At 41.8% G+C, this 27,829-nt stretch overlaps 1 protein-coding gene across 2 annotated transcripts in view; it reads left to right on the top strand.

Annotated features, from left to right (window-relative positions):
• Positions 1 to 27,829, top strand: part of NTRK2 (neurotrophic receptor tyrosine kinase 2) — a 209,187-nt gene that overhangs the window by 156,272 nt on the left and 25,086 nt on the right. For both annotated transcript variants that reach the window (XM_074812059.1, XM_074812064.1), the window contains 2 exons: positions 4,858 to 5,030; positions 8,632 to 8,866. In XM_074812059.1, the coding sequence (XP_074668160.1) occupies positions 4,858 to 5,030; positions 8,632 to 8,866 (408 nt within the window). The remainder of the gene's footprint in view (positions 1 to 4,857; positions 5,031 to 8,631; positions 8,867 to 27,829) is intronic.

Raw genomic sequence — 27,829 nt, 5'->3', positions numbered from 1 at the left:
GAGCTCATCTGAAATAGTTGTCATCTTACCGTCCTCCACGAGTAGACTGAACCATGGTCTCCACTCACATCAAAACCACCACCAGAAAGAACGTGGTGACCCAGACGGAGCTGCCAGGCAAACATGCAGCGGTCCGGGTCCTGGGCTGCAGGGAGTGCCTGAGCCCGTCAGTCCTGCCGGAGGGCAGCAGTGACAGCACCCGTGTGTGCTGCGATCAGCTGGGTGACCTGCTCAGCCTGGTGGTGGAACTCAGAGAAGAGGTTGAAAGATTAAGATGTATTAGGGAGTGTGAAAGGGAAATAGATTGGTGGAGTAGCACCTTAGCACCCCTGAAGCAACAGGAGCAAATGGAGGCTCCAAAATAGGCAGGCAATCACCAGGCAGAAGGAGGGGACCTAAGAGATGGGGAGATTGGAAACAGGTCCCTGCTCAGGGAGGCAGGAAAATCATCTCCCGACCTCCCTCACCTTTCATGGTGTCCCTTCACAACAGATACGGGGCCCTGGAACTTGTGAATGAAGCAGAGAAGGATGAAGAAAATGAGTCAAACAGGGAGGAAGACCAAGGTCCACCAAGGCCGGGTCACTCTAGACCAGGTATTAAAACCAGCTCTAAAAAGAACCTCAGAAGAGTCATTGTACTGGGTGACTCCATTCTGAGGGGTGTCGAAGGCCCAATATGCAGACCAGAACCGCTTCATAGGGAAGTCTGCTGCCTCCCTGGGGCCCGGGTGAAGGACCTCACGGCAAAACTCCCTGCTCTAGTGAGACCCAAGGACTACTATCCTCTCTTGGTTTGTCAGGTAGGTAACGATGATATTACCAGGAGAAGGCCTAAATCAGTGAAGAGAGATTTCAGGGCCTTGGGGAAACTGGTTAAGGGTTGGGGGCACAAATTGTGTTCTCGTCCATCCCTTCAGTTGCAGGGATTGATGAAGAAGATTACAGATGAACTTGTGGCTCCGAGACTGGTGCTACCAGCAGGGCTTTGGATTTTTCAATCATGGGTTAGATTACAGGACGCCAGATCTTTTGTCATTAGATGGGATGCACCTGTCCCAGAGGGGGAAAAGGATCTTGGGGCAGGAGTTAGCTGGGCTCATTGAGAGAGCTTTAAACTAGATTTGAAGGGGGAGGGGGACAAAACTGAAACTCCCAGACGTAAGCCCCAGGGTAGATTACCAGAGGTTGTGGGCTGTTGTGCCAGCAACGACCCTCGCCCTGCCATCTCAGTGGAGGCAAGGGATGGAGACATGCAGCACAACAAAGATGCAAGGGATATTGATGGATCAGTAACTGTAGTAACACCTGTGAAAGCTCAAGCCAGACTTAGGACCTCTAAATGTGAAAAGGTGCTGGGAACATCAGCCCATCTGAAGTGTGTGTATACCAACGCACACAGCATGGGTAACAAACAGGAGGAGCTTGAAGCCATGATGAAACAGGAAAATTATGATGTAGTGGCTATCACAGAAACATGGTGGGATGTCTCCCATGACTGGAGTGTGCCAGTTGATGGCTACAAGCTCTTTAGGAGGGATAGACAAGGAAGGAGAGGTGGTGGAGTGGCGTTGTATGTTAGGGACTGTTATGACTGCTTTGAGCACAAGTGTAGTGAAGACAGGGTGGAGTGTCTTTGCGTTAGAATCGGGGGGAAGGCCAACAGGGCAGATGTAGTAGGACTCTACTGTAGGCCACCCAACCAGGACAGAGAGGTGGATGAAATATTCTATAGGCACTTAGGAGAAGTCTTACGATTGCTTGCCCTTGTTCTTGTGGGATTCTTTAACTTCCCAGACATCTGTGGAAATACAACACAGAAGAGCGGGACCAGTCCCGGAGATTCCTGGAATGTGTGGGAGATAACTTCCTGACACAGCTGGTGAGGGAACTGACCAGAGAAGGTGCCCTGCTGGACTTCCTCTTTGTGAACAGAGAAGGACTGGTGGATGATGCGGTGGCTGGAGTCCAACTAGGGCACAGAGATCATGAAATAAGAGAGTTCTCTATTCTTAGAGCAGCCAGGAGAAGGGACAGCAGAATTGATGTCCTGGACTTCCAAAGGGCTGACTTTGACTTGTTTAGGCACCTGCTTGACAGAATCCCTTGGGAGGTGGTCCTGAAGGGTATAGAGGTCCAGGAAGGCTGGACACTCTTTAAGAAGGAAGTCTTAATGGCACGGAGCAGGTTGTCCCCAGGTGCTGTAAGAGAAGTCGGCGGCAGAGAAGACCACCCTGGCTGAACAGGGAGCTTTGGCTGCGACTCAGGATAAAAAGGAGAGGATAAAAAGGCCTTTGGAAGAAGGGGCTAGCCACTCACAAGGATTACAATGAGGCTATGCAGGGTGGAAATCAGGAGGTCGAAAGCCCAGCTGGAAATTAATCTGGCTTCAGCAATCAGGGACAACAAGAAATGTTTCTATAAGTATGTCAACAGCAAAAGAAAGACCAGGGAGAGCCTCCATCCCTTGCTAGATGCAGGAGGAAACATGGTAATGGGTGATGAGGAAAAGGCTGAGGTGCTTAATGCCTTCTTTGCCTCAGTTTTTAATAACAAGACTAGTTGTACTGAGGGAATCCAGCCTCCCCAGCCAGAAAACAGAGACTGGGAGAACGATTCCCCCGCAGTCCAGGAGGAGATGGTCAGTGACCTACTGCATCACATAGACATACACCAGTCTATGGGACTGGATGGGATACACCCAAGGGTGCTGAAGGAGCTGGCTGGGGTGCTCGCCAAGCCGCTTTCCATCATTTACCATCAGTCCTGGCTGACCGGGGAGGTCCCGACAGATTAGAAACCGGCCAATGTGATGCCCATCTATAAGAAGGGTCGGAAGAATGATCTGGGAAATTACAGGCCTGTCAGCTTGACTTCGGTGCCCGGGAAGCTGATGGAGCAGCTCATCCTGAGTACCATCATACAACACATGCGGGACAACCAGATGATCAGGCCCAGTCAGCATGGGCTTATGAAAGGCAGGTCCTGCCTGACAAACCTGATCTCCTTCTACGACAGGGCGACCTGCTTATTGGATGAGGGAAGGGCTGTGGATGTTGTCTACCTTGACTTCAGTAAGGCCTTTGACACCATTTCCCACACCATTCTCCTGGCAAAACTGGCTGCTTGCGGCTTGGATGGGCACACGCTTCGCTGGGTGAAAAACTGGCTGAATGGCTGGGCCCAAAGATTGTGGTGAATGGAGTTAAATCCAGATGGCCGGAGTGGTGTTCCCCCAGGGCTCATTTTTGGGGCCACTCCTGTTTAACATCTTTATTGATGATCTAGACAAGGGGATTGTTGGTGTTTAAGAGTTGGGTTGACATAGCGCTGAGGGATATGGTGTAGTTGGGAACTGTCAGTGTGAGGTTAATGGTTGGACTAGATGATCTTCAAGGTCTTTTTCAACCTAGATGATTCTGTGATTCACAAGTAAAGCACGTGTTTTCTCCGACAGTCATCTTTTTAGTCACTTCTTCACACATACATATGTATAATACTAGAAAAGTGGACAGAATTGTCTTTGTTCAAGAAAAAACTTCAACAAACCGTGACTACTGCAGCTAAAACATGGGTTTGTTGGCCGAATCATTCCACAGTATGAGCTTGTTCTCTGTGTGTTCTGATGAGTGTGGTTGGTCCCATGCTCTGTATATGAATTCAAGGTAGAAAATAAAGTGATTAGATGGCCAAGAAAAAGCATCTTTAGCTAAAATAATGCCACTACTTTTGTGTTGTATCTTGCTTTGCATTAAGTCTAGGTGTAGTTAAAGTCCAGAGTTATAGAGCCCAGACATAAGTTTCCATGAATAATAATTTGTGAACATTTGTAACCTGATGTCTTTCTCTTATTGTTTTAAAAATACTGTTTGACTTAGTATAGTGCATCCACTGTACCTTTTGAAGATAGAGCATAGTAGTGGTTTATTATAAATTATAATTATTCCTCATTTAACTGGTGTCAGAATTTTCTTATTTTTTGGTGCATGAAAGTGTTTTCTTGCTCAGGAAGTGTATCTCTTAAGAAGAGATCTGAAACTACCTGTGTGGCAGTTAAATTAGCAGTATTTCATTATACAGTTAAGCCTTCTATTTGATCCAGTGTTGTTATATTTCCTTCAGAATGAAAATATGCAAGGATTTAGAACTGTATAAATAAAAGGGGGTGAGAAAAATTGACACCCCAGAATTCTGATCTGTATGTGCTTCTTCTCTGTCTATCAATTCAGGCTTGATCCTCCAGTTACTTGTACATAATCTTAGGCATGAATTTCATAATCTCTGGCTGAAGTCTCAGGTTGTATGTTCTGGTCCAGGGACGTACCCATGCATAGATCTACCTAATGTATAGCACACCATAGGGGCCAACATCAGCAACAGCAACATTATTTATAGGTAAAGAATGCGTCTATGTTCCCACTAAGTATTTTAAGCAAGCAGAGTTTTATTTTAAAGAATTTACAAGAAAGGTAAATACCAACAGAATACTAGGATTTGCCTGAGTTAAATGCTAAAAGATATGAACCAGCTGTGTACCAGTATACTTTTTGGATGAGATCAGTTTATTTGTTCTTGTTTGGAAAACACTTAGCACAGTAAGATCAAGAGAATTCCTACATCCTCTTACAAGACAAATCGTTGTTTGGGATGGCATGTGGCAGGAGAATGAACATTGTACTGCCATTATTTAATTGCACTTAAACATCACATCTGCATTTTGAAAAGAGTTATTAAGGAAGTACTTCCTTCATCCTTTATGCAGTAGAGTGTCCTTATCTTACCCATACATTGCCATCCCACATGTTCACTACCTTCTGCAAACATCTTCCCTTCCTTACATTTTTGTTTTCTATACCAGACACTGAAGGATGCCAGTGACAATGCCCGCAAGGACTTCCATCGTGAGGCAGAGCTGCTAACTAACCTGCAACATGAGCATATTGTCAAGTTCTATGGCGTCTGTGTCGAGGGTGATCCACTCATCATGGTCTTTGAGTATATGAAGCACGGAGATCTTAACAAATTCCTCAGGTAAATCCACGAGCACATATTTTACTGCTGAGCCAGAAGTGGGCAGACAAGGTAGGTGTTACTGGTACTTAATGTCAAATTAACTACTACCACTGGAAAATGCCAACACCTAAAAGCGCAAATCTGTGCAACTCTTGTGTTCTGTACTGGGATGTGAGGCTCATTGTTTCTTTGCCTATTTGGAAGTAGCATTAAGTCAAGCCTCATGCTTTGCACCACAGGAATGGGAACCAAAGAAATATTGTTTCCAATATTTCAGTGTATTCTGAAATGTTTGATTAAGTCTTACAGTAGGAATCATTTTCTTGTAGGCTTTCTGGTATTGCTTGGGAAGATCCCACTCAACACCTATCACTCTCTGTAGGCGTCTAAGAGCTTTTGAGATCTAACCCCTTTCCTCTTCCCTCCTCTCAGTGTTTTGGGAAGACTGACAGTAATCTGAAGCAAGAAAACTGTGAGGCATGGAAACTTCAGTGCAATGGAAAATGCCACATCTTGGGTTCTGGATTAGGGCTGTATTTCATAAAGCTGTTCAGAAATGTGCATCGGAAATTGAAATTTGGCAGTAAAGCAGTCATAAATAGATAGATGGTACCTAAGGTTCACAATAAAACTCATGAACCAGGAAGCTATGAACAGTGGCCTTGTGTATATGCCATTTCCACTAGCATGTACTCATTGACATAAAAATAAGCAGTTAAGAGACAGCTTTTTCTCCTGTGTAAAAAAACCAAAAACATTTGCGTAAGGGACTGTTCTTTCAAGGTCTTCTATGGTCATTTTCATCAAAGGATATCACAAAGACATTTCAATGTAGTGAGATCTCTCCTGCTAAACATAACTAGGGGTACTGCCATTTTGGAAAGATATCTGTGGCAAATCTGTAAAGCAAGCAAAACTGATGTCCCTTTAAATGGGTTCAGATTTTCTATTTGACTGAAATGGCTAGTGACTGCTAGTGTTGCCATTTATGCAGTTTTGATAGCCTATGTGAAACGAGTTTGCTGTCTTTCTAATCTCCGCTGAACAAATAGCCACACCACAAAAGCAAATGACATCAACTAGCATCCTCCCTTTTTGCCAGGGCTGCCAGGTTGGGCAGGGAGACCTGGACGTGAACTGAGGATACAGAGCAAACACTACTACTTTTCCCAGACTGATTGTGTCTCTGGCAAGTATATTGTCAGAGCCATGTCAGGGCACTTACATTGGCCTCCTTGGACCTCTGCCATGAATCAGGAGAGAACTGCAGTTTCCTAAGATGCCATCCCAGTACTTTTTCAGAACACTGAATTTCCATTAGAAGAAGCCAGATTTGCAGCTAATAAGAAATAATTTCTATTTCTCAAGAAATCCTTATTCTCTGATTCTTTTTGATTGGCCTTTTCTTAACTCGTAACTCTGATTTTGAATTATTGTACAGAAAAGTAGTTTAGCAGACAGCATATTTCCTACTTTAGGTCTTCTCTTTGTTTAATTAATCAGTCTTTGTCTTTAGAACATAAAATGATTGTGCTAGGACAAGCTGTTAAACCTTAGCTCCAATTTGTCATTCCTCTCACGTTTACTGCAGCTTGTGCTGCAGATCAGAGGCTGTAAGCAGGCTGTGTTTCTGAGCCGGTATTTCTTACCCTGCAGCGCCACCAAAGGCTGTCGGGGAAAAATGAATCCGAAATTTAACCCAAATGAGCCTTCCCTTCTGCCTGCAGCCAAAGGCTATTGCAGACCTAGGACTAAAGCCTCAAAGTCATCCCTGCCCTGTGCTTATTCTGGCTAGTAGAGGCTGATGTGGATCCAAGGAAATCTCTGTCAATGTTCCTGGCTGTTGCACATGCTGAGGAGCACCTCGTTTACAGCCAGCACCAAGAGGACAAGCAAAGTGGATAGAGTGTTAAGAGTAATCCAAAAGTTTCATTAGATACAGGCCATGTCCTTAAGGAAGCTAGTGAAAGATGAAGTTCTCTAATTTAGCAACTCAGAGCTTCATGACTAAGAGCAGTCGTTTAAAAAATCCATGCAATGGAAAGATACAGTGCTTGTCAACAGGAATTTGCCTGTGAGTCTTTGTTGGAGATTTCGTATCCTCCAATTGATTCCCCCTCAACCCAGAACAGTTGAATGGCTGCCTGTATGTACCCTGTGGCAGAGAGCTTCTTTGCCTGGTACCAGATGCAGTCCCAGCAATGCTACACACCCTCCTTCATTTCTTTCTCACATCTGTCACTTTGCTCATGAAGTTCTTCCCTTGGGGCAATTTTAATATCATAATTCTAATAGGTAGTGTGAGATTTGATCTCACAGACTTTGATTAATTTGCAGCCCTTTTCCAAACTCCTGTGCCCTTCCCCTAGGGACAAATTAAGGCCTCACCTCTATGGATTAGGAAGGTGATTCTCTGAAACCCCTCTTTGTAGGAAGGAAGGACTTTCAAGAGAAAATAAAAATCAGTTTTAGAGTATTTTAAAAAAAAATTGAGGAGGAAAGAGGAGAGGTGGTCTCTTAGAAAGAATAGTCTGCAGGAATGGAATAAAAAAGTCTCCTGAAAATGCAGAATAATGGAATGGTTGGAAAGGGATATTCAAAATATTATAAGGTGTATCAACTGAGGAATGATTGCCAGATGACCTCATTAATTGGCTAAGGATTAGCTAGTAATGCTTACTATAAAATGTTGTGTGTAGGCATGTTTGTATCTTCAAGATACTAGGTTGTTACACATATACCAGAGCTAACATAGTTAAGATGGGTGAAGCATATGTGTTCTAGTACTTCGCTGGGCTTTCCAAATGCACAATGGCTCTCCTTCTGCTGCAGCGTATACAAGTTTTTCATTAATCCATTGATTATTGCATCTTAGGGACTTGCTTGGACTTGAAGCTCGTATTTCTGAAGCTGTTTCATTGTTCCAAATAGTGTTTTGAGTCTTATTCCTATTGTCAAAAATTCCCATCTCAGGCAGGACTCACCATTGATGATGCAACAAGCAAAAATGGTTTCCTGCTGTGCATTTGGATAGGAAATTAGAAGTGCAAATCTAAAATTGCTTCCCTTGTTTCTCAGATGGCATCTCGGAAGGAAGTTAGCTTTATCTTCTTTAAGAAATGATGGAAGGGTCAATGGCCTGTCTCCCTGTACAAATCAAGAAACGCCAGTCATAGGAAAAGTGTTGTTATACATGTCACTTAATAGCCTTTCACTCTATTGCCTTTCACTCTTCTAGAGTGATAAAGGTTTTCCTCAGTTACCAAACAGCTACATTTGCCAGCCTTTGTCCAGAAAAGATTAGTATAATGGAACAGGAAAAAGGTGGTGGTTTCAGACAGAAGGGTATTGTTATGAACTCATGTGCCTTATTTCCATGAGAAATATATCATCTGTGTAATGCTCTTCACACTACTTGACAAAAAACACACAAAGTGATGAAAAACAGTAATTGGAAGAAGCCAAGATACAAATTTTCCCCTTTTGCACCAATGAATTTGTAGCCCTTTTTGTTATTATATTTGAGCAAGTCAGTTGCGTGGTTTTAGGCTCACTAACGCCTTTCACCTCTCCAGTTTACAAGTGGCCTGTCACTTAATCATCTTGTACTTTGGTGCAGGGCACACGGACCAGATGCAGTACTGATGGCAGAAGGCAACCGTCCTGCTGAGCTGACCCAATCCCAGATGCTTCACATTGCCCAGCAGATTGCAGCTGGTATGGTTTACCTGGCATCACAGCACTTCGTGCATCGGGATCTTGCTACCCGGAATTGTCTGGTTGGTGAGAACCTACTTGTGAAGATTGGGGATTTTGGGATGTCTAGAGATGTGTACAGCACAGACTACTATAGGGTAAGTGAACTGCTGTAATTGGTAATAACCTAGGTCTTGTTCAGTCATCTTACCACATTGATGTGACTGATTCTGCTTTTACACTTGACCATCTGTCTGCCAGGTAATTTAGAGGCTGGCATATGGAGACCCTGGTTTTGAGTTACAAAGTTTTGGTAAATTTGGAGAGAGTTAATCAGAGTAAGATTGGCATGTCCTGTTGTTTAGATATGTTGGCTTTATATTCTAATAATAAATCACAGAAAAGTCTTTTTCTCTGGGCAGAAATTTTGCATGTTTGCTTGGCTTTAGTGAAGAAGAAGCAGCAGCAGATAAAAAGGAAGAGTGGGTAATCAAATTTGGGCCAACACTCTGAAGTTACTAAAGTACGTTCTTATATATTGCTAAGACAAAAGGAAATTGTAACTTTCAGGTATTGTATAATGTTTCCATTTGCTAGAGGAGGTGTAAGTACTGGACAGCAGCACTGGACCAGTTTGCTTTACTCAGGAAGAGACTAGGTGAGGAACTGTTACATATGCCACACCTGAAAGGCTGTCAGTAAGTTTTTCCTGCCTTACACTAGGTCTTTAGTCCTGCTGCTTATAGTTGAAGAGTTGGTTTGTGGTGAGTAAGAGTAGCCCATCTCCCTTGTTCATTCTGGCCCAGGCCGTTTTCCCTGAGCTTGGTTGCCATAAAATGATCTCTGAAGTTTGCAAAGGGCTTCTAGCATCGCTAGGATAAACAGGAGTGTGTACATTAATTACTGTTGTTGATGTTTTCTTTATACTATATGGCAAGTAGTGTAGATGACAGTTTGTTGTTTGCTACTGTGTTGGTAATTTCATGATTGGAACTGAAGCCATCAGTCATTGGTGGCTTGGGGAAAGCAATTCGTGGCTAAGCTGTTAGTTTATAAACCCTAGAGTTTATCCCGTAAAATAAGGCACTCAGCATCTTTAAGCACATTTTCTCTATCTGCCTCTCACACGACTTGTTGCCAGTGAATTCCTTATAGATAAAATGAAGGCTTCTTCCTTAGCCACCCAATTTGGGCTGCTGTGTCCATAAAGGAGAGTGTCACCTCAGAGTCAGTGTTTATGGGATGCCTGGAACAAGATTGTCTCTACATCCGGCTGAGGCTGGAGAGGGCAGAGGAAGCTGCACAGAATTACTGTTGAGTGTTGTTTCACTTAGCAGCTGAGAAGTAACAGTCTCCTCTCTTCTTTGTCTTTTCTTTCAAAAGGCAAACCTAGTACTTAGTAAACATATGAGACAGATTCCTCTTATATTTTGTTATTTTGGAAACTTGGCACTTCAAGCTATTTGATCAATGTAAAACAAGCATGACTGCACTTCAGAACTTGGAAAAATACACAGAATGGTAATCACTGCTTCTGTGTTTGCGAGGGCACCAGTGAGCCCCAAAGGCCAGAGTTTCTTGATTTTGCATGAGCAATACTTGTTGGGACTGGAGGCATGTCTCTGTTTTGTATTTCTGTGAGACTGGATTTGTTTACCATGTTTGACATTACACTTAAGAATGAATGTCCATGCTTAACAGTAAGTGTTTGCAAAGGCCTTGACAGCCAGGGGCAGCATTTTTGAACAATAAATGCTCTGCTTATTTTTGGAAAAAAATAATAACTCCCTGCTCTAGCAAAACTACCTGCAAAAACTGATGGAAACTAAGTAAATGGTATGGGCTTCCTGGAGACAACTGAGGCCTGTCACAGGCATGTGATAGTATACTGACTCTGGCATTATCTTACCTGCTCGTGTACCTCTATGTTTAATCCTTGAGCCTTACATGTGAGCACTCAAGCAAATCTGCTACCTAAGGAAACACAAATTTAGAAGAAGACCCATGACCTGGAGAAAGCAGGTGTTCACCAAAGGAAATTCTGGGTAACCTGAATAGTCCTTGGGTACCTCTCAAAGGACCTCATTCAAGGGGTACACTGCATTTCTCACTGACTCTTATACAGAATCACTTTCTTGTTCCTTCTTTTCTTCATCTTCATCACTTTGTTTGAGGCCAAGGGAGGACCTGTGGGGTCCAGGGTATAACAAAGGAGAAGAAAGAGGGAGTAGGGTGAAGAAGGTGCAATCACGGGTGTGAGAGGGGAAAAATAAGGCAGGAAAGGTAAGTGTAGAGAGGTGTTAGTAAAAGACACAAGTGCGAATGAAGGGAGAAAGAAGTAGACAGGTGCCAGAGGGGCTGAATGAAGTTGTATAACATGGCTCCATCCAAATTGATGGTGTAATCTTGCAGTATGATGGATGGGTATGAAACTTAAAGTTGGATTGTTGCTTGTTCTGCACACTGAGTAAAACAAGAAGGACCATTTCTCTGGCCCCTCATATTCCAGCTTTCTTCTAGCTGGTGCAGAGGAAGGACAGAGCCACAGCCTGCCCTGCCACCATATTTCACAGTGATAAAAGTTGGCAGTTACAGTTGAGTCTGTGAGGTTTTGGCCTGCCCTGCTTGGGCCATATGTGGGCAGGTCAGAAGCTGGTTCTGAAACAGTCAAGGCTATGATGACTTCTGAGATGCTTTCCTGGAGAATTATATCCATGACAGGCCCAAGTAATGAAACTGTCAGCGATAACACTGGGATGGCACTGACCTACCATACCTAATTGTTTCTAGCAGGCTAAGTCTTTGTAACTGCTCAGGCTTAATCACATACGTAGAAGCCATTCTTCCCCAACCTTGACAGCTTTATCTGATGCTTGTTGGAAGGATTTACATATCTCCAAAGAGCTCTGCAAGAAATGGTTCATAATTTGTGTTCATTAATACACTGGAATAATTTTTTGTGGGATTCTACCACCCTGTCAGAATGTTAGATTTGCCCAAGATGATTATTTATAGTTTACTTCTCTAAGATAGGGGTGATACCCAGTCCTTGTTCACTGTTAGATGGTTAATGACATTCTACATTGAATCAGCTCAGTGTGTTAAGAGATGCTTCAGGGAAGAGGGGACGAGAAATAACCCTTGGGCTGGGAGTACATGTGATGCATGGTCCTGATTGCACAAGCTCTCCTTTTTCTTCTCCATTCTTCTTTCCTTTTGTTTTTTTTTCGTCAGGCAGGAATCTTGTGGGTGGGGGGAGGCCTGGCGTACATGCTAGCATTCAGTGTAACAGCAATAGTTTTCAACAGGCAGGCCAGATGAGCCCGGGGACATGAAGAAACTGCAGTGGCTTTTCTTACCCAGCACTGCTGTCCACCCCAGGCCAAACTAAAACAACTGTCAAGTAATTAGTTTGGTCTGTGTGCCAAACAGCTTCAGTGACACTCTGCTTCACTGCAGTCCTTGTAGCACAGTGGATCGTTTCACAAAGTTATTTACTTGCAGAGCTTAGGTCTCAGGTTCATTAGGAGCTTTTATTTGTTTTGTTGATGTCTGGTTTTTGTTGTTTGGACTCCAAAACCCCACAGGCCAGGGTTTCCCATCTTTCCCTCTGATACCCAAGTACTGTGACTCAGCTTTCAGTGGCTTAAAGTATTGACAATGAAGCATGGGAACAACTACTTTGCTAGTATTTGTTCTTGCACTCAGAGATAGTGTATTTGGCCCCTCTTAAGCTTCCAGTGCAGGTTTGCAAGTGGTTGCTCAGTACTTGGTCCTAAAATACTTTTCTGCATTTTTTTGTCATAAGCAAATAGCTAAAAAAAAAAAAAAAAAGGAAGGTCGTCTTATCCCAGTACTTGGAAAAACTTAACAGGGATATGCTTTAAATATCCAGCTTGGTCAGCCAGCTACAGGCTTGAGCCCAAGATTTTGGATGAAACTGTGATCTCACTGGAGTAAGCAAGAGCTTTGCCATTAACTTCATTAGGACCAGAATTTCAGCCTTCCACATTTTTATGTTTGTCCAGTGCAGGATAGAAACTGTGTTTCTGATTTAGATTTATGGAACTCAGTTGTGCAATCCCTGTTTAGCTATTGTATAACTTACTTGCCTTTATGCAACAGCACAAGGAACAGTGGAGAAAATAAACACTCCTTTCATTTGCTTGTACAAACTTCGCAAGGATCTGTCAAAAGACTGGGACTGTTAGTGAGGTTTTCATCTTCCTTTAGGCCCAACTTGCCCCTAAGGGACAGAGGGGTTCGTAAGTCAGAAATTAGTTTCCTCCACTTCTGGCACAGATAGGACAGAAGAACCCAAGAGGATGTGTTTCAGTATAAAGTCCAGTGACCTGGTTTCTCTCTAAAATCTTCTGCATATTTTGTACTATGTTTTGCTATTTAAGCATGTAGGATTGGAAGAAGCAACATACTGAGCTCAAGCCTTTCACTCTTGCAGGAGGCCATGCAGTAGGTGTTAAGGGTAGGAGAAACTACAAGAAGCTAAGACCTCCTCAAGCCACATGAAAAGCCCCAGCACTCATTAACATTTTAGCCCCTTATGTATACGGCACCAAACCCCATAAAAATTCCAGTCTGCTAAAGGGAAAAGAGGAGGAGATGTCAAGGGTATCAACAGTGTCCTAAGCCCTTAAACAGAAATTATGTTTGGCAAAAATTCCTGAGAGATCTTAGGAAGTCAGTCACACCTGCCACACAACAGGAGGTGACATCAATCCCCATCAGTCTGTCTCAATGAGAACTACCTTCTGAACTGGCAAAGTGTATAGTGCTGTGAGTGCATGAGCTAGCTGCAGCAGCCTGTGGCATTACTGGGGTTTGGTGATGCACCTCTGAGCACATCTGGCCCTGTCACCTGTCCTCAGTACCTCAGAGCAGTGCAGGAACTGAAGGTGACCCAGAGCCAGATCATACAGCAAAAAGGGAAACAAAAATGCAGGCAGCCAACACAAGTCCCGAAGAAAGAATTTAGTTAAATAAATGAATACAGAGCAGCCTGCAAAACGCTGACAGGCTTCTTCTCAAATGTCTCTCAGATACCACAAAATTAGATAGCAGCAGTCTTGTGTCTCTGAAGCTTGAATTTCTAACTCCTGGAACGCTCCTGTTGTGTCACACAGCCCCTTCCATCAAAGTGGATGTTGCAAATAAGTAGGATCCTGTGCTAGGGCTTCCCCTGGAAGACTGCTCCACAAGCTTGCTGTCCTAATGGCTGCAAATTTTCTTTTTTATCAGCAACCTGAATTAACTCATGACCAATGTACACCTACTTGATCACATTATTCTCCTCCCTTCGTAGCCTTCAAGTCTCAAAGTCTATTTAGAAAGAGTACTCTTGTCTCCTCCAGGCTGTTTTGGAGGGTTAAAGAAGGCACGCTGTCAGGAAAAAAGGTTCTTAATTTTTCTTCTCCTCATAGTAGCCTTCTCCCATGACTTTCAGTGTGTGAAACAGCAGTTTCAGTGTCTCTTTCTGGTACAGACATCACTAGAACTGTAAGCAGTATTTTCCAGTTGAGATTTTGCCCATTCTTGGATCAGAGGTACTTCCCAGCCTGTAGTGAAAACATGCTGCAGAGTACATCCTAGGCTCCTATAGCCTGTGTCATTGGCACACAGTCCCTGTATTGTCAAACAGTGCCCTAGGCCACTCTCATCTTCCAGTCTTTCTAAACAACATCCCATGTTTTTGAAGTTTTTGGTTTCAATCCCTCAGTGAATGACTTTGCAGTTCATACTGGCACATTTTGTACCTCTAGTGGTTGAGAGAGACTGTTTCTTTTATTTTTAGCTTCTTTGGGGGCTGCTTTTTTTAAAAAATTAAAATGCAGGTCTTGTTTAATTTGGTGGTGAGTAAAGAACTAAAGAAACAGAATCATGGTACCAAAAAGTAAACAGCCAAGGAGTGAGAAAGATTTTAAAGGAACTTTCCTAGATTTTTGTAGCTTTGTTTCTTAATGTTTTGTTTCTTGATCACTTCTATTTAATGTTAACATTAAATGAGTATTTTGGGGAAAGGATGTCTATTTAAAACATAAGAGTTCCCATGCGCTTTCAGTTAAGAAGTGAGAAGTATTACACTTCTTAGCCTCCCAGGAAGACTCCCAGAAAAACTAAGGGTTACACAATTCGCTATTCCAGGCCAATTTTAAAAATACCCAGCTTTCAGACCTTCTCTTTACATAAAAAGTTCAAAAACCCTTTTGAGAAACCATTTTGACACTTGGGAGTATTATAGTCATCAGCAAACAGTCCCAATTCTGATCTCCACTGTTGCTTAGCAAAGCTGAATAGCAGTTTGAAGACAGTGAAGTAACATTAGTATTAGAATAGTGAAATGGCAAAGAGCATCTTGCCTGCTAGGCATAGTCCTTCCTTCATGTGTGAGCCTAATATTGTAGAGTGCTGTATATCTGGCAACTGCATGATACATTTTTCTGGTGACTCGTTATATGACACATTTGCTAAAAGATAGTGCTAGTAAAATAATCACCAGAGAGTGATCTTGCTTAAGCTATTTCCAGTACCAAATGCCTATTTGCAAAGAGAATTAATGCATGACAGCAAGGGGCTAAAAAAAAAAAAACAAAGTCTGGTTTATCATTATTTGGGCTGTAACTAGCCAGGCAAGCACCACCATACAAATGTTTACAGTGAGGAACAAGTGTCTGTCTATTCTGAAAGGGCAATAGCAGCAAACACCTGCAGGTCTCAGCTGTCACTACAGAGATGAATACCTGTGTGGGTGAATTTGGAGGAGGCTGCACTAAAGAAAACAAGAAAGAGTTACTGAGAAGTCAAGCAGCTTGTCAAGGCATCCTCGTAGGTGTGTGTATTGAATTGTCACAGTTTGAAAGCACAGTTTGAAGACATTTTATTAGCTGCTATTTTTGCATCCATTGCTCAAAAGGAAATTATCTGCTTCCCTACATGGGCTTCTCAGCTCTCCTCCTCCGTCAGAGGCTCATTGCATCATGTGTGGTGCTGGGGAGGACAGAGGGTTCCAGCAGCCCAGGAGGACGTGCACAGATGATTTCATGCAACTGGAAACATTTCAGAAAATAATGGGCCAGCTAGAAAGATGGAAATCTGAATTAGCTGCCTTGAAGTCAGTGCAGTAACTCTGAACTTAACATAATTGCAAGCAGAGTTAGGCCTAATTATTTTAGAGGGCTTTTAGGAGCTTCCTGAAAGTCATCACAATGTCAGCATTTAGAAACTTGTATGCCCCAGGACATGGTGTTATCCTGATGCTAAAGGATCAGCACCAGGGCTTGATCCATGTTACTACTTGCCCATGCCAGAGTATATTCTGTTGTGTGCAGGGAGCATGCTCTTTCCCCAGCTCTTACTTACACATCCCCGACTGCTGGTGTTTTGTCTGGAATGGCAGTTTTCTAACCTGCTCAGTTCTACACAGAATGGCCGAATTCAGCTTTGTTTTCAAGCAAGTACAGTTCCATCTTTTTTAGCATGGCTACGCATGTAGTCACTTCCCAAATGAAGTTTTCTCATCATCTTCACACCAGGGTCATTGGTCTTACTTAGTTCTGTTTCCATCTGTTTTCACTGACACAAATCCTAAGAGGGGAGTCCAAGAAAGTTTTCCGTATTAGTGTTAGAAGAGGAACATCAGATGTCCAGCATGTGTAGTATGCTGCATTTAACAGTGAGTTCTTACTAAACTCCATCTTGCAGGGTTAATGACAAGACAGTAATAGAGAAAATGAGATTTTTAACTGGGAGGTTGTAACATACTTTGTTTTGCCAGATTTAAGTCCCCTCTCACATGAAATGTGTAAGTGAGAAGCCAGCTCCACAGCTCGTGGAGCATATTCTCCTTCATTCTGTGAGATCTGAGCATAGAGAGGGCAGAAACAGAAAAACATAATTACTAGGCTGAAAAATGGAGATGATTAAAAGACAAACTAGAGTAGAGTGACCTTGCTTCTGTGACCAGTTACTTGATTACCCATTGAATTTGGGTGTCTAATTATTCCTTTGTAAATCCACCCCCACTAGATTTACACCAGTAAAATTATTTACATCTCATGCAGGATGTCAAGAAATAGGTTCATCTTGAGAAAATAAGTTCAGCCAGGAAGCAGCATCTAGAAAGATATGCCAGGAAATGCAGAAATCCTGTTGAACCACACTGTAGCTAAAAGCTCTGAATGTATGTCAATCAAAAACCTAATCAAAGTGTTTGGAAATTTACAAATGGAAATTTTCCCTCTGTTTGCTTCTGTTAAAGCTTTGAGAATTTACTGTTTGGTCCCATTTTGGTTATAAAACAGATATTACAGTTTCAAATGGATGGAAATTTTAGGTTTCCCATCCCATTTTTAAAGCATTTTAATGGTGTGATTTTCAGTGGGGTTACTCCTGCTGTATGCAGTCGGTAAGAGCCTTAGGATCCATATGCACGCCTATAGAATAGCAGGAAGTTTACAGAGTCAGCATCACTGGTGGCTGACACAAGCTTTTCTGTTGAGGGTCTCTTAGCACAGATGTTCATTAACTTAAAAAGTCCTTTTAAAATTATATATACAAAACTGAATCATTCTCAAAAATAACCACACATATGGATATAAATTGCAGGAAAGCAATGATTCACACATTGAAATTAGCTTTATGAACCGCAATTTGGAGAGCTTTGCAGAACTCTGATCGAAATCAGTTCATTCCATTAAGTAGCAGCACAGCCCTACAAAGCCATTTTTGCAGGTGCTGAAATGATTTGACTGCTGTTTAGATGTTTAGCACAAAAGAGGGCCATGTCCTCAATCCCAACCCTGTTCACAATTTGCTGGATTGTAGTTTGAATATTGGTGAAGACTTTTTCTGTTGACTTTACTAGAGCCAGTGTTCTGTCTTGGGGCTTTAGAAAGTGAAAAGTTCACAGGCAACATTTTCTGGAAACCAGGCATAGAAGGGCAAGAGAAACAATGAAGTAATTTCTGGAGTTTTTCTTCCTGGGCCAGGTCTTTGTGCAGGCCATTATTGCCATTTAGTAATTGCAGGGAGAAACCATGTGTAAATATCTGGAGAGAGAGATACTGTACTGTAGTGCTACAGATTGTCACTTTTGGCAGGAAATCTGCAAAGCAAATGACAGAACTCCAAAGGTTAGCAGCTGAAGCTGTTGACTTTGTGTTGTGCGATGCACACAGTGCGAGGAAAAGATAATGTGGGAACAAAATGAGAAAAAGATCTCTGGGAGGACTGTGAGCACAGTCAGAAACTGGAGCGGCAGCTCTTGCTGCTGCAGAGCACTGGTGCACCTTGTGCAACCGTGCCACTTCCCCAGTGATGGTGGGGACAGCAGAGAAAGGCCACCCAGGGGAAGCAGGACTAAACCGGAGTTATCCTTTGAGGACCAGTCACAGAATCAACTCCCAGCAGAGTCTCTGCAGGCTTCCAGCTGGAAGGTTTTCTTATGCAAATGGCCTCTCTTCTTGCAATAAGGAGAGCAGTTGCTAGGCAGTTTTCCTAAATATGCATTTTTTTTTCTGAGCCCAAAGAACAGTGGACACTCTTGATTCACAGAACTCAGGAAGCACAGAAAGGAAGAACTAGACAATTAGACGATGAAGTGCTGTAATGGGGTGGATCGAAAGCATGAGAGGACAACATCAGCTAGTAATAGCACAGAGCCTACAAATCTGGTTCTGGGGGTTGGTGCATGCATAGTGAAGAGTTACTGATGGTGAGTGGAAATGGGGAAGAAGGGAAGCCATTTGTGACACTGCAGGTCATTTAGATCTTCTCTGCTCTCCGCATCCTTCGGTTGTCTGACAGAGCACCTGGTCAGCCAGGCAGCTTGCTTGTGTCCACTCCAATATGGAGGGGAAGGGAAGTCATTGGCAAAGACTTGCATCAATCTGAGCCTGTTGGCATTGGTGACAGAGAACATGGACATGCTTTAGATTACCTGTGAAGTTGTAATGCACATGCCTTTGTGAAGCCTTTTCAGTATCAGACATCATGAACAGTACTGAAGTTTTTGACGAGTGGTGAGGAACAGCTCTCCAAGCTTCCTAAAAGATGAGGACCCCACAACTGAGGTGATTTTGCATCTTGCAGGCTCAGGAACTTTGTAAGTAGATGTCAGAGATAGCTTGGCTTTGCACTAATCCAATCTTACATAAAATGGAGCCAAAACACTTAGAAAATGCTGTCAGGCTTCTAGCTGTGGCCTAACTTTAAGAAGAGATGAAGGCCTGAGTTAAGGTGGGTGAGGGAATATGCATCAGATATCAAGAACAGATAAAAAAGATTAGAAAAGATCGTGGTGACTCAAGTGTTTCTGTCTCCATCAGGCAGGTAAACAAATCTGCAGAAGAAAAGTCACATGAATGGGAAGTTACTTCATTCTTCCCAGTGTACTGAAATGCTTTCAAGAAACATACCTAGCTTAATACCCTTAAATTTACTTTCAGGAATTACTATTTATTTGTCCCTTCACAGTATCCTTGCAAAGCTGCTGGCCAGCCCTTAAGGATTTGAAGGGCTTGCATTAAATTTGATACACAATCAGTTCCTACCTCTTCTCCCCAGTTCATCTCATCCAGGGCTTGATATTGCAGTAGTGATGTCTCATGTCTTTGGTTTGGGACCAGAGTCAGACCCATTGAAATGCTCAGACAGAGGTACCAAACCTTAGATCCAAATGAAGTTTCAGAACTATTCCTGTATTTAGTCTTATATCTTTGTGTTTTTCTCCACTGAGATGTAAAAGTTATCTTGTCTGTTCTCAAGCTATTCTGCCACACATATTTCTGTTGGTCAAAAGTTTAACATGTTGAGTAGATGAGCTTTAGTTTAAAGCCTGTGGAAACATAATTTTGCTCAAGTCATATTTTTCTCTTTGCTGATCAATGTAGTTAGCTTTTAAATTGTATTTTAACTCTTGATTTGATCTGGAATAATAATGCTTTTAATTTGCTGTGGATTTTTTTACCTTTGTAACAATTATGAGGAAAGACTGTTTGAGTTTGGTTGGGTTCACAGAGCTACATTCCCATATGCATTAATGTGACCGGGAATTCTGCAGAATTGGTCGAAACCAATCCAAATGGGTAGCAAAACATATGAAATCAGAATGCTTTTTGAGATTAATTTTACTTCTGAGGAATTTGCCTAAACCACCTTATTCTGAGTTGAGTCATGAAGAACGGTGATGTGGTGGTCCCCAGGTTAGAAGCAATTAATGAATGGTCAGCAAGGATTTTCAAGAATCTTTATCCTTGCTGATGTAGATGAGACCAAACCACTTCCAGCAACATTACAGAAAATACATGCGCTGCCATTTTTTTCCATATCAGGAATGCTGCAACATTGCTAGTTCCAATTATTAAAAAAAATAATTAGTTTAATTACTTCCCTATCTGCCAACTCAGAAGAACAGCTTGAATTCTTACACGCAAACAAATGCTGGATTCTGTAAAGTGTCTTTTCCTTCTTGGGCCCTTTTGCTGAGGGCAAGAATTGTGAACAAGAAATATAATGGGGCAAGATGTGTATAATCAGGAGGCTAAAGAGCAACTGAAGCAAAAGGTCATTACTGTTTCAGAAACAAATGTGTCTGCACTGACCTGATTGAGAGTGTGAGAATTTTGTAAGTATAAGGAGTAAGTCTGGAAAAGCCCTTTCAGCGGGAACAACGCAGAGCACAAAGAAGCCCAACTACTTTCGAGGTAGAAATGGATACACTTTGGAAGAAGCTTTAATGATAGTCATCCATGATACTTGGAGCTCATCAAACCCTACTTCAATCCTCTGTTCCACGTAGCTGTGTTCAAGCTTTTCTCCACAACTGTGAGCCTTGGAAGTGAACAGTTTTAAATTAATGTCATTTCAGTTATTCACATAATCATATACTTAGAAGCCAGGACTTTAAGGAAGAGTTATAGTGCAAGACTTCTGATAATAGTGTAAGAGGCTGAAAATCTACATCTACAAAAAATAATGAGCCTCTGCAATAAAGGAGTACCAAGTGAAAATAAAATAGGTTAGAAGCCATTTTGAGATAAAGGAACCTTGAACTTGCAATACTTTAAAGCACAAAGTACTGGTTTTTTTCTGTTGCTATTGGAAATGAATATGATCTAAGCAGTTAGTTTTGTAGCCTATACAATTTTTATAGAAGACAGAAAGACGCTGGTACACATTCAAAGAATGGAAACTTGTCTAGCTTCCAGACCAATGAGCAGACTGCCATTGACATCAAGGGGGACAGGATTTTTACCTTTATCCTTACTAATTGCAAATTTTTGGTGGCTTTACATCTGTTTTCACTTCTGTGTTCACTGCTGTATCTAAAGGGTGAAAAAAAAATCACATCAGCCTGTGATCCAACCCTTGGATGCCACACCATGAAGCAAACGAATGTTTTGCTGGAAATATAAATTGGCTTTTTTTCCAACTGATATGTAAAATGTGATGCAGACTAAGCCTCCCTTAGGAGATTATTTTGTAACATCATTTAGTCCATTGCGGGGGGGGGGGGGGGATGTCCTTCAAATTATTTTATGACCTGCGAGATTATGTCTGTATACATCTGTACAACACAGAAAGGGAGGGATCTTACCAGGGCAAAGAAATTACTCATTTTCTTTCTCTTTTTAATTTTCTTTTTATTTTTTTGGTGATAGAATTTTAGGAAGATAAAGACCTGTTCATTAAATATATTGCCACATATTCTTTGATAACACATCACTGTTGCAATTGTTTCAGTGACAGTATAAATATAAAGGGGGAAAAAAAAAAGGCAACATGAATGACAGACATGACAATTACAAATCATTTGTCCTAATGTTTTTGTCATCTACCTTCCTCATACTGCCTCAGCCCAATCCCATGAAATAAAAATGTGATGTTATCTGGAGAATATAGATTCTTTCCAGATTGATTTACCAGATGCCTGTCACCACCAAGTCACTTTGAAAGGCTAAGTGATAGGCTGGGCTCTTTGCAAGTTACTGCTCTGCATGCAGTCCTTTTGCAGCTGATTATGCTGCCAATGTTATTTTCTGATGGTGAGATTTAGTGCAGCATAGCTGGCTGACAGTATCCTTGTTGGAGATTTTTCTTGCTTGTGAGCTAAGCGAAGGGCAGGGTCCTGCATTCTTGGCAGTCTGTTATATCCATGAGCTGTTTGTTTTTTGGATTCAGCAAGCAGGGTTTTAAATCATCTTTAGCAAAACAAGACACAGAGAAAAAAGACAGATCAAAATAGAGCTGAATATTTCATGTCATAATTTTGGCAGCGTGTCTCATCTTGTCTTCTACATCGAAAGCACCAGTGAAAAAGGGAATTTTGCAGCTTTCAGTCGTGTGACTTTTCCATGCTCCTTGAGTATCCTCACATATTCTAGGACTAGTCTCTCATGCCATATCAGCCATTTTTTAGAGAAAAGGATCTAGTGTTGAGTACTTACGTGGGAAAAGCAAAACTGCATTAAAGTAAAGCTCAATGCCAATACACAGTGAGTAGAATGTGCCCCTCAGCAGAAAACCGATAGATACTACTTGAATCTACAAAATAAAGTTTATATATTGTTTAAGATACACAAGGCCCGATATTGCCGTTTTCTGCAGAGTGGAATTCTGTTGAAAGTGATCGAAAGATACATCTTACACAACTCCTACCTGTTTGCAATGCAGTTGTGATTTTTTACATCAATCATGCTTGGAGAAATATACAGTTTTGACCAACAAATGTTTCCATGGCAGTTTGGAGAGAGACTAAATAGTGGGTTTGGTGCTGAGCCAGCTTGCATATGCCTACATATTATGCAATACTAAGCTTGTTCTCTGTCCCGATCAGCTTTAGGTAGTACAATAGAATGCTAAATAGAAAAGGAGGAAACTGAAGGTTATGCTGTGCTATACGCAGTAAGAAGCCCTTCAAATACAGCTTTAAGCACAGCTAAAATGGCATAAACTAGGAAATACAAAGAAGACCCACAGAGAGGTTTGTACAGCTCCACTGTACAATGTGAGACTGATGGTATGTCTAATCTGCAGGCACTGCTAGCTCTGAAACTGTGGCACGAGCTTGATGCAGACTATTCAGAAGCAGGGTGAATGCTCCTTTTCTGGGGCATACACTTCTCTGCCAGTGCTACTCACAAAGCTGAAGCTATCTGCTTTCAAGGTAGCTTGTGTTTATATGTTCTCAGTCATGTCATTAGGGATGTGGAAAACAGCATTATGTTAATTAACACAATTAATCAGGTGGAAAAAAAAAAGCTGCTTTCCTAGTTATTTCTTGTAATCTGGCAGTATTTTACAACATCTTAATAGATTAAGATAAAAGGCAGCAAAAATAGAAAACAAAAACAGAACAGATATGGTTCTGTTTAGCCTTCAGGTTACATAAAGTAAGAAATTACTCTGCACCTGTAGTTGAATAAGTCCCTATTGTAAGTAAAGCTCACGGGTAGTGATGGATTTAAAAACTGCCTGTGATTCTTAAAACTCCTGGCTTTGGAATAATAATGACCTCAAAATTCCAGGAGTAACCATTCCAGAGGATCAACTCTGAGAAATTAAGGGAACTAATTGTGAAGAATCAGCTTAAGTATTGGGGAAATGTGGATTTTCTTTAAATAAAGGTGCAGAAAGTATTTGAAAATGGTGTCTCTAAATCACAGGAGAAGATGGGGAGCAAGAGGTTGCAGAACTATTTGTGATTTCACCGCATAAAGGACACTGGGAGTAAGCAAAAGCATATGAGAGGGAAGGGCTAATGGCCAAGGAGGGATACAGTGAAAAGTGCCTAAAAGCATTTGAGATTGACTTGGAAAAGAATATTAAAATAAACAAGAGAAGGTCACTTGACTGTTAAATATAAAGAGAATGAGGAGGAAAGTGCCGCCACTACAGACGTGATGATGTGGAAACAAGAGTCAGTTTGACCTGGTAGCAAAATTAATTTTTAACATCAGGTCTTGAAAGAACAGTGACGAATATGAAGATATAGGCAAAGTGGCTAAGGGAACTGAAAACATGAAGGCTAAACCTGGAACCAGGCATAGACGAGAGATCCTCAAACAATATGTGACATGGACAGCTTGTTTTATGATGGGAGACAAAGAGTTCGGTGAACTCTTTAGGCAGCATAAGCCAGCAAAGAGAAGGTCCTGCTCTCCTGCTAGTCTCAACAGCTAATTTCTGCATCATCTGCTTTTCTGCACCAGCACGGGTGTTTCTACAGCTACTGAACAAACTGTATTGATGAAAAAATCCAGCTGAAAACCAATAATTTTTTTTCCTGGTTGTGGGGAGGGCCAAATACTTCTCCAAACCAAAGTACAGTACTAGGGCATTCCTGCTTAAAGTCCTTGTTGAAGGAGAGTCTGAAAGAACTGTGCTATATGAGTGCATCAGAAGAGTAAATAAACATCAGGGAGGGGAAAATATTATTTAAACTAAATGACAGTGTTTGAATAAGAACAAATGGGTACAAGCTGGCCATGAAAAAATTTAAGACAGAAGCTAGAAAAAGGCTTTTAACCATCAGAGGAATGAGGTTCTTGGACAGCCTGTGAACTGGGAAGAAAACTGTCTCATTTTAAGGTGGTACTGTGCAATTTATGAAGGGAATCATGCCCTGTAGGTGAACTATGTGATAGGGTGCAGGGACTTAGCATATCCCTCACAATTCTTAGTTCGTACCTTGAAGCACATGAAGAACCAAAACTACTGATTGTGTCAGAAGTATTTGGTTCGGCAGTGTCAACATGAGTACAGTTTGAAGCATAGATACTACTTTATTTTGTCTGGATCAGTTCGTCCCATCTTTAGTTTGCATAGAATATTCAAAGTAGTTACTAGCATTTGTGAAAGGCAGCTTAAAGTGACTGATTTTTCATGGCAAGGGAAAAGTTTTGAATATAAATTACTTCTTATTTATGAAAATACTTGCCAGTAGCTCTGCAACTCTTGTAACTTCTTAGCTTCTCTCCCTGCTTATGAAACCATACACACATCAGAAACTCAGGCCTGACTTTGTATCCTCTCATTCTTTAATTCTGTATGCAGTCTCCCCTCTCTTGATTTGATTAGGTTTAATTAGACTTTAACCCTCCACATTCCAGGCAGGTTGGATTCTAGTTTTACAGATACTTCTGTTTGACCACAGTCAGAGCAAATAACTGCTACCTTGTTGTTTCTCGGTGTTCTCAACTTGTTATTAGGTAAAGTCAGAAGAAGATTTTAAAGGATGAAAACATGTAAATAGTTTTTCTTCTGCTCCATCTGTATCTTCCTTCTATTTTCTTTACATTTTCATTTTTTTCAAGAGGGGTGACAATTTGAACTTATCTTTTCAGCCCGTGCCCATCTCAAAAACTTGAGTGGCTTCTATTTGTGACAAGGTTTATTACGACCCTTGCTGGGTCGTTCAGCAAGGCGAAAGTTACCCCTTAGGTCAAAAAGCTACAGCTTTACGTGCAAAGTGGTAAGAGCATAGAGGCTTCCATGCTGGATTATGCCAGGTTCTCACTGGAGTTTTAATGTATAGCAGATTCATCACATTCATTATTGCATGTTATATGCCCTGCTCCAAACTTTTTTCACAGACAGCATGAAACCATTACAACCTTAGCACTGTCTAGAGCTTTCAAGTTCTGGAGGTCTGTTCAAGTGCTGGAGATCCCCAGTATGATAATGAAGGGAGCAGCAGTCCAACACTGATCTGACAAACAGGACACCCATATGGCAGTCTTCTGGAGTCTTGCATGGTAGAGATGGGGAAGTGGGCAAAGGCTGATTTTCCTGTCAGATACAATAGCAGAAGATGTAATAAAGCAAACCTATACCTGTTCTCAAAATGTGAATGGTATTTTTTTCTCACTCTACCTTTCCCTACAACACCTAGAAAAAAGAGTATTCTCTTAGAAAGGGATCGGTGGAAGTTGCCTTAAAGTTCACTTAACAGTTCATCCTTTATTCTGTTGCTGAGGCTGGGACTAAGTTGAATAGCATCAAGATCAGTTGCTTGATTTCCAGCAGGTATTGGGGTGCATTGTTCTGGTCTTGCTCTTCACTGCAAGCATTGGGAGCCTTGAATAGCGGGAAACACAAGTCCCAGGGTGGCAGTGGAGCTTTTGCTCCACATTGAAATCCCAGAGAGTATCTCTCTGCAGCTGTAATTTTAATTATATAGGATGATCTTCTGCCTTTTACAGAGCAACTACTCAGAATTTAAAAGGAGTCTGGAGGCTTCTGGGGACAGGCAGGTTAAATTATAGTTATTACCAGGCAGCTATTTCAAGATTACTACCCTCTGAATAGCAAATCCCCCGCCTCCATGAAACACAAACAAAACAAAAAGTTTACTTGTCCTTCCAGAATTCTTCTGGCATTCAACTCATAACTTGCAATTTCCAGCCCTTCACCTCAACTCTTTCTTTTGCTTTGTAGAAAAAAACTAATCATTATAGTTTCCAGTATGTCAGACTAAGGTCCTGAAATTAAAAGACACAGATACTTGTTTGGTTTCAATAGGTTTTGATGTGTAAATGCTAAAATTAGTTCTTTCATGTGCATGAAAGAGCAGGGGGCTGTGCATACCCAAATCTGTACATTGCTGTTGTTTTTGTGGAGGTGGGTTGCTAAACACTTCCCAGTGTAAAAGGTCCTCATAGCCTTCTCCACTGCATTGTTTAAGGTTGAGCTTGTATGAGTGTCCAAGCCACTCCAGCACACTGCTGAAAAGGGCTCTCACATCAGTATCTGGAGAACACAGACTGTGTTCCCTCCTGCCACAGCTCTCCCACTGTATTCACAGAATCACAGAATCATCTAGGTTGGAAAAGACCTTGAAGATCATCCAGTCCAACCATTAACCTCACACTGACAGTTCCCAACTACATCATATCCCTAAGCACTGTGTCGACTCTACTCTTAAACTCCTCCAAGGATGGGGACTCCACCACCTCCCTGGGCAGCCCATTCCAACACCTAACAACCCATTCTGGAAAGAAATGTTTCCTAATATCCAGTCTAAACCTTCCCTGGCGCAACTTGAGGCCATTCCCTCTTGTCTTATCACTCATTACTTGGTTAAAGAGGCTCATCCCCAGCTCTCTGCAACCTCCTTTCAGGTAGTTGTAGAGGGCGATGAGGTCTCCCCTCAGCCTCCTCTTCTCCAGACTAAACAACCCCAGTTCCCTCAGCCACTCCTTGTACGACCTGTGCTCCAGACCCTTCACCAGCTTCGTTGCCCTTCTTTGGACACGCTCGAGTAATTCAATGTCCTTTTTGTAGCGAGGGGCACGAAACGGAACACAGTATTCCTACCAAGGCACTGTATCCTCTTCCAGGGCATCCCACAAGTGGGATGAGCATCTGTTCTTCTGAAAGTCAGCAAAGAGGCAACAGGTTTGCTGTAACCACGACACCGATGCTTGGTCCCAGTGCTGACCCATTCTACATTCTTTCAGTATAGCAGTTCAGAGACAGCATAGTTAGTCCGGTAAATGAGGAACTAGATGTCTCAGCTGCAAGCTGAACCTTCCGTGGTCAAATCCTGGGGGACTGTTATGTTTGCACAAAGGTAGATATGGAAGGAGTTAAATGGGTGGCCACACACTGAATGATGAGATTAAGAAGAAATATTTAACAGTTTCCTCATTTGCTGAGCACAGTCTAGCAAATGTACAGAATTAAACAGGTTCTGTGAAAAAAACATTCTTAGATCTTGTAATTAAAAATGTTTTCCATAATGCATATTTAGATTGCTAGTGGCACTGGAATCTTTCACTCCAGAACAAATCTGGGTATATCACATATATAAATATATAAATCACATTTATATCATAGATGTAATTAAAAAATATTTATACATAAATTATACAGATGTAAACATGTGATCAGCTGCACCGATGAAGTACATTCACAAATGCTTCTGCCTTTATCCACTACCCATAAGCATGTTTGCCTGCTCAGAAGCCCAACTCTGCAGAACTTTTAAAATGCTAAAGATCTTCTAACATTTCATTACATTTTAATTCAACATGCAATGGATGTTTTTTATATCCCTACTAAATGAAAGGTTTAACCCGGTCCTTCTGATATGAAATGCATATGGT

Source organism: Strix aluco, chromosome Z (assembly GCF_031877795.1).
Source record: "Strix aluco isolate bStrAlu1 chromosome Z, bStrAlu1.hap1, whole genome shotgun sequence".
NCBI lineage: Eukaryota > Metazoa > Chordata > Aves > Strigiformes > Strigidae > Strix > Strix aluco.
This window is presented reverse-complemented; position numbering and strand designations above follow the sequence as displayed.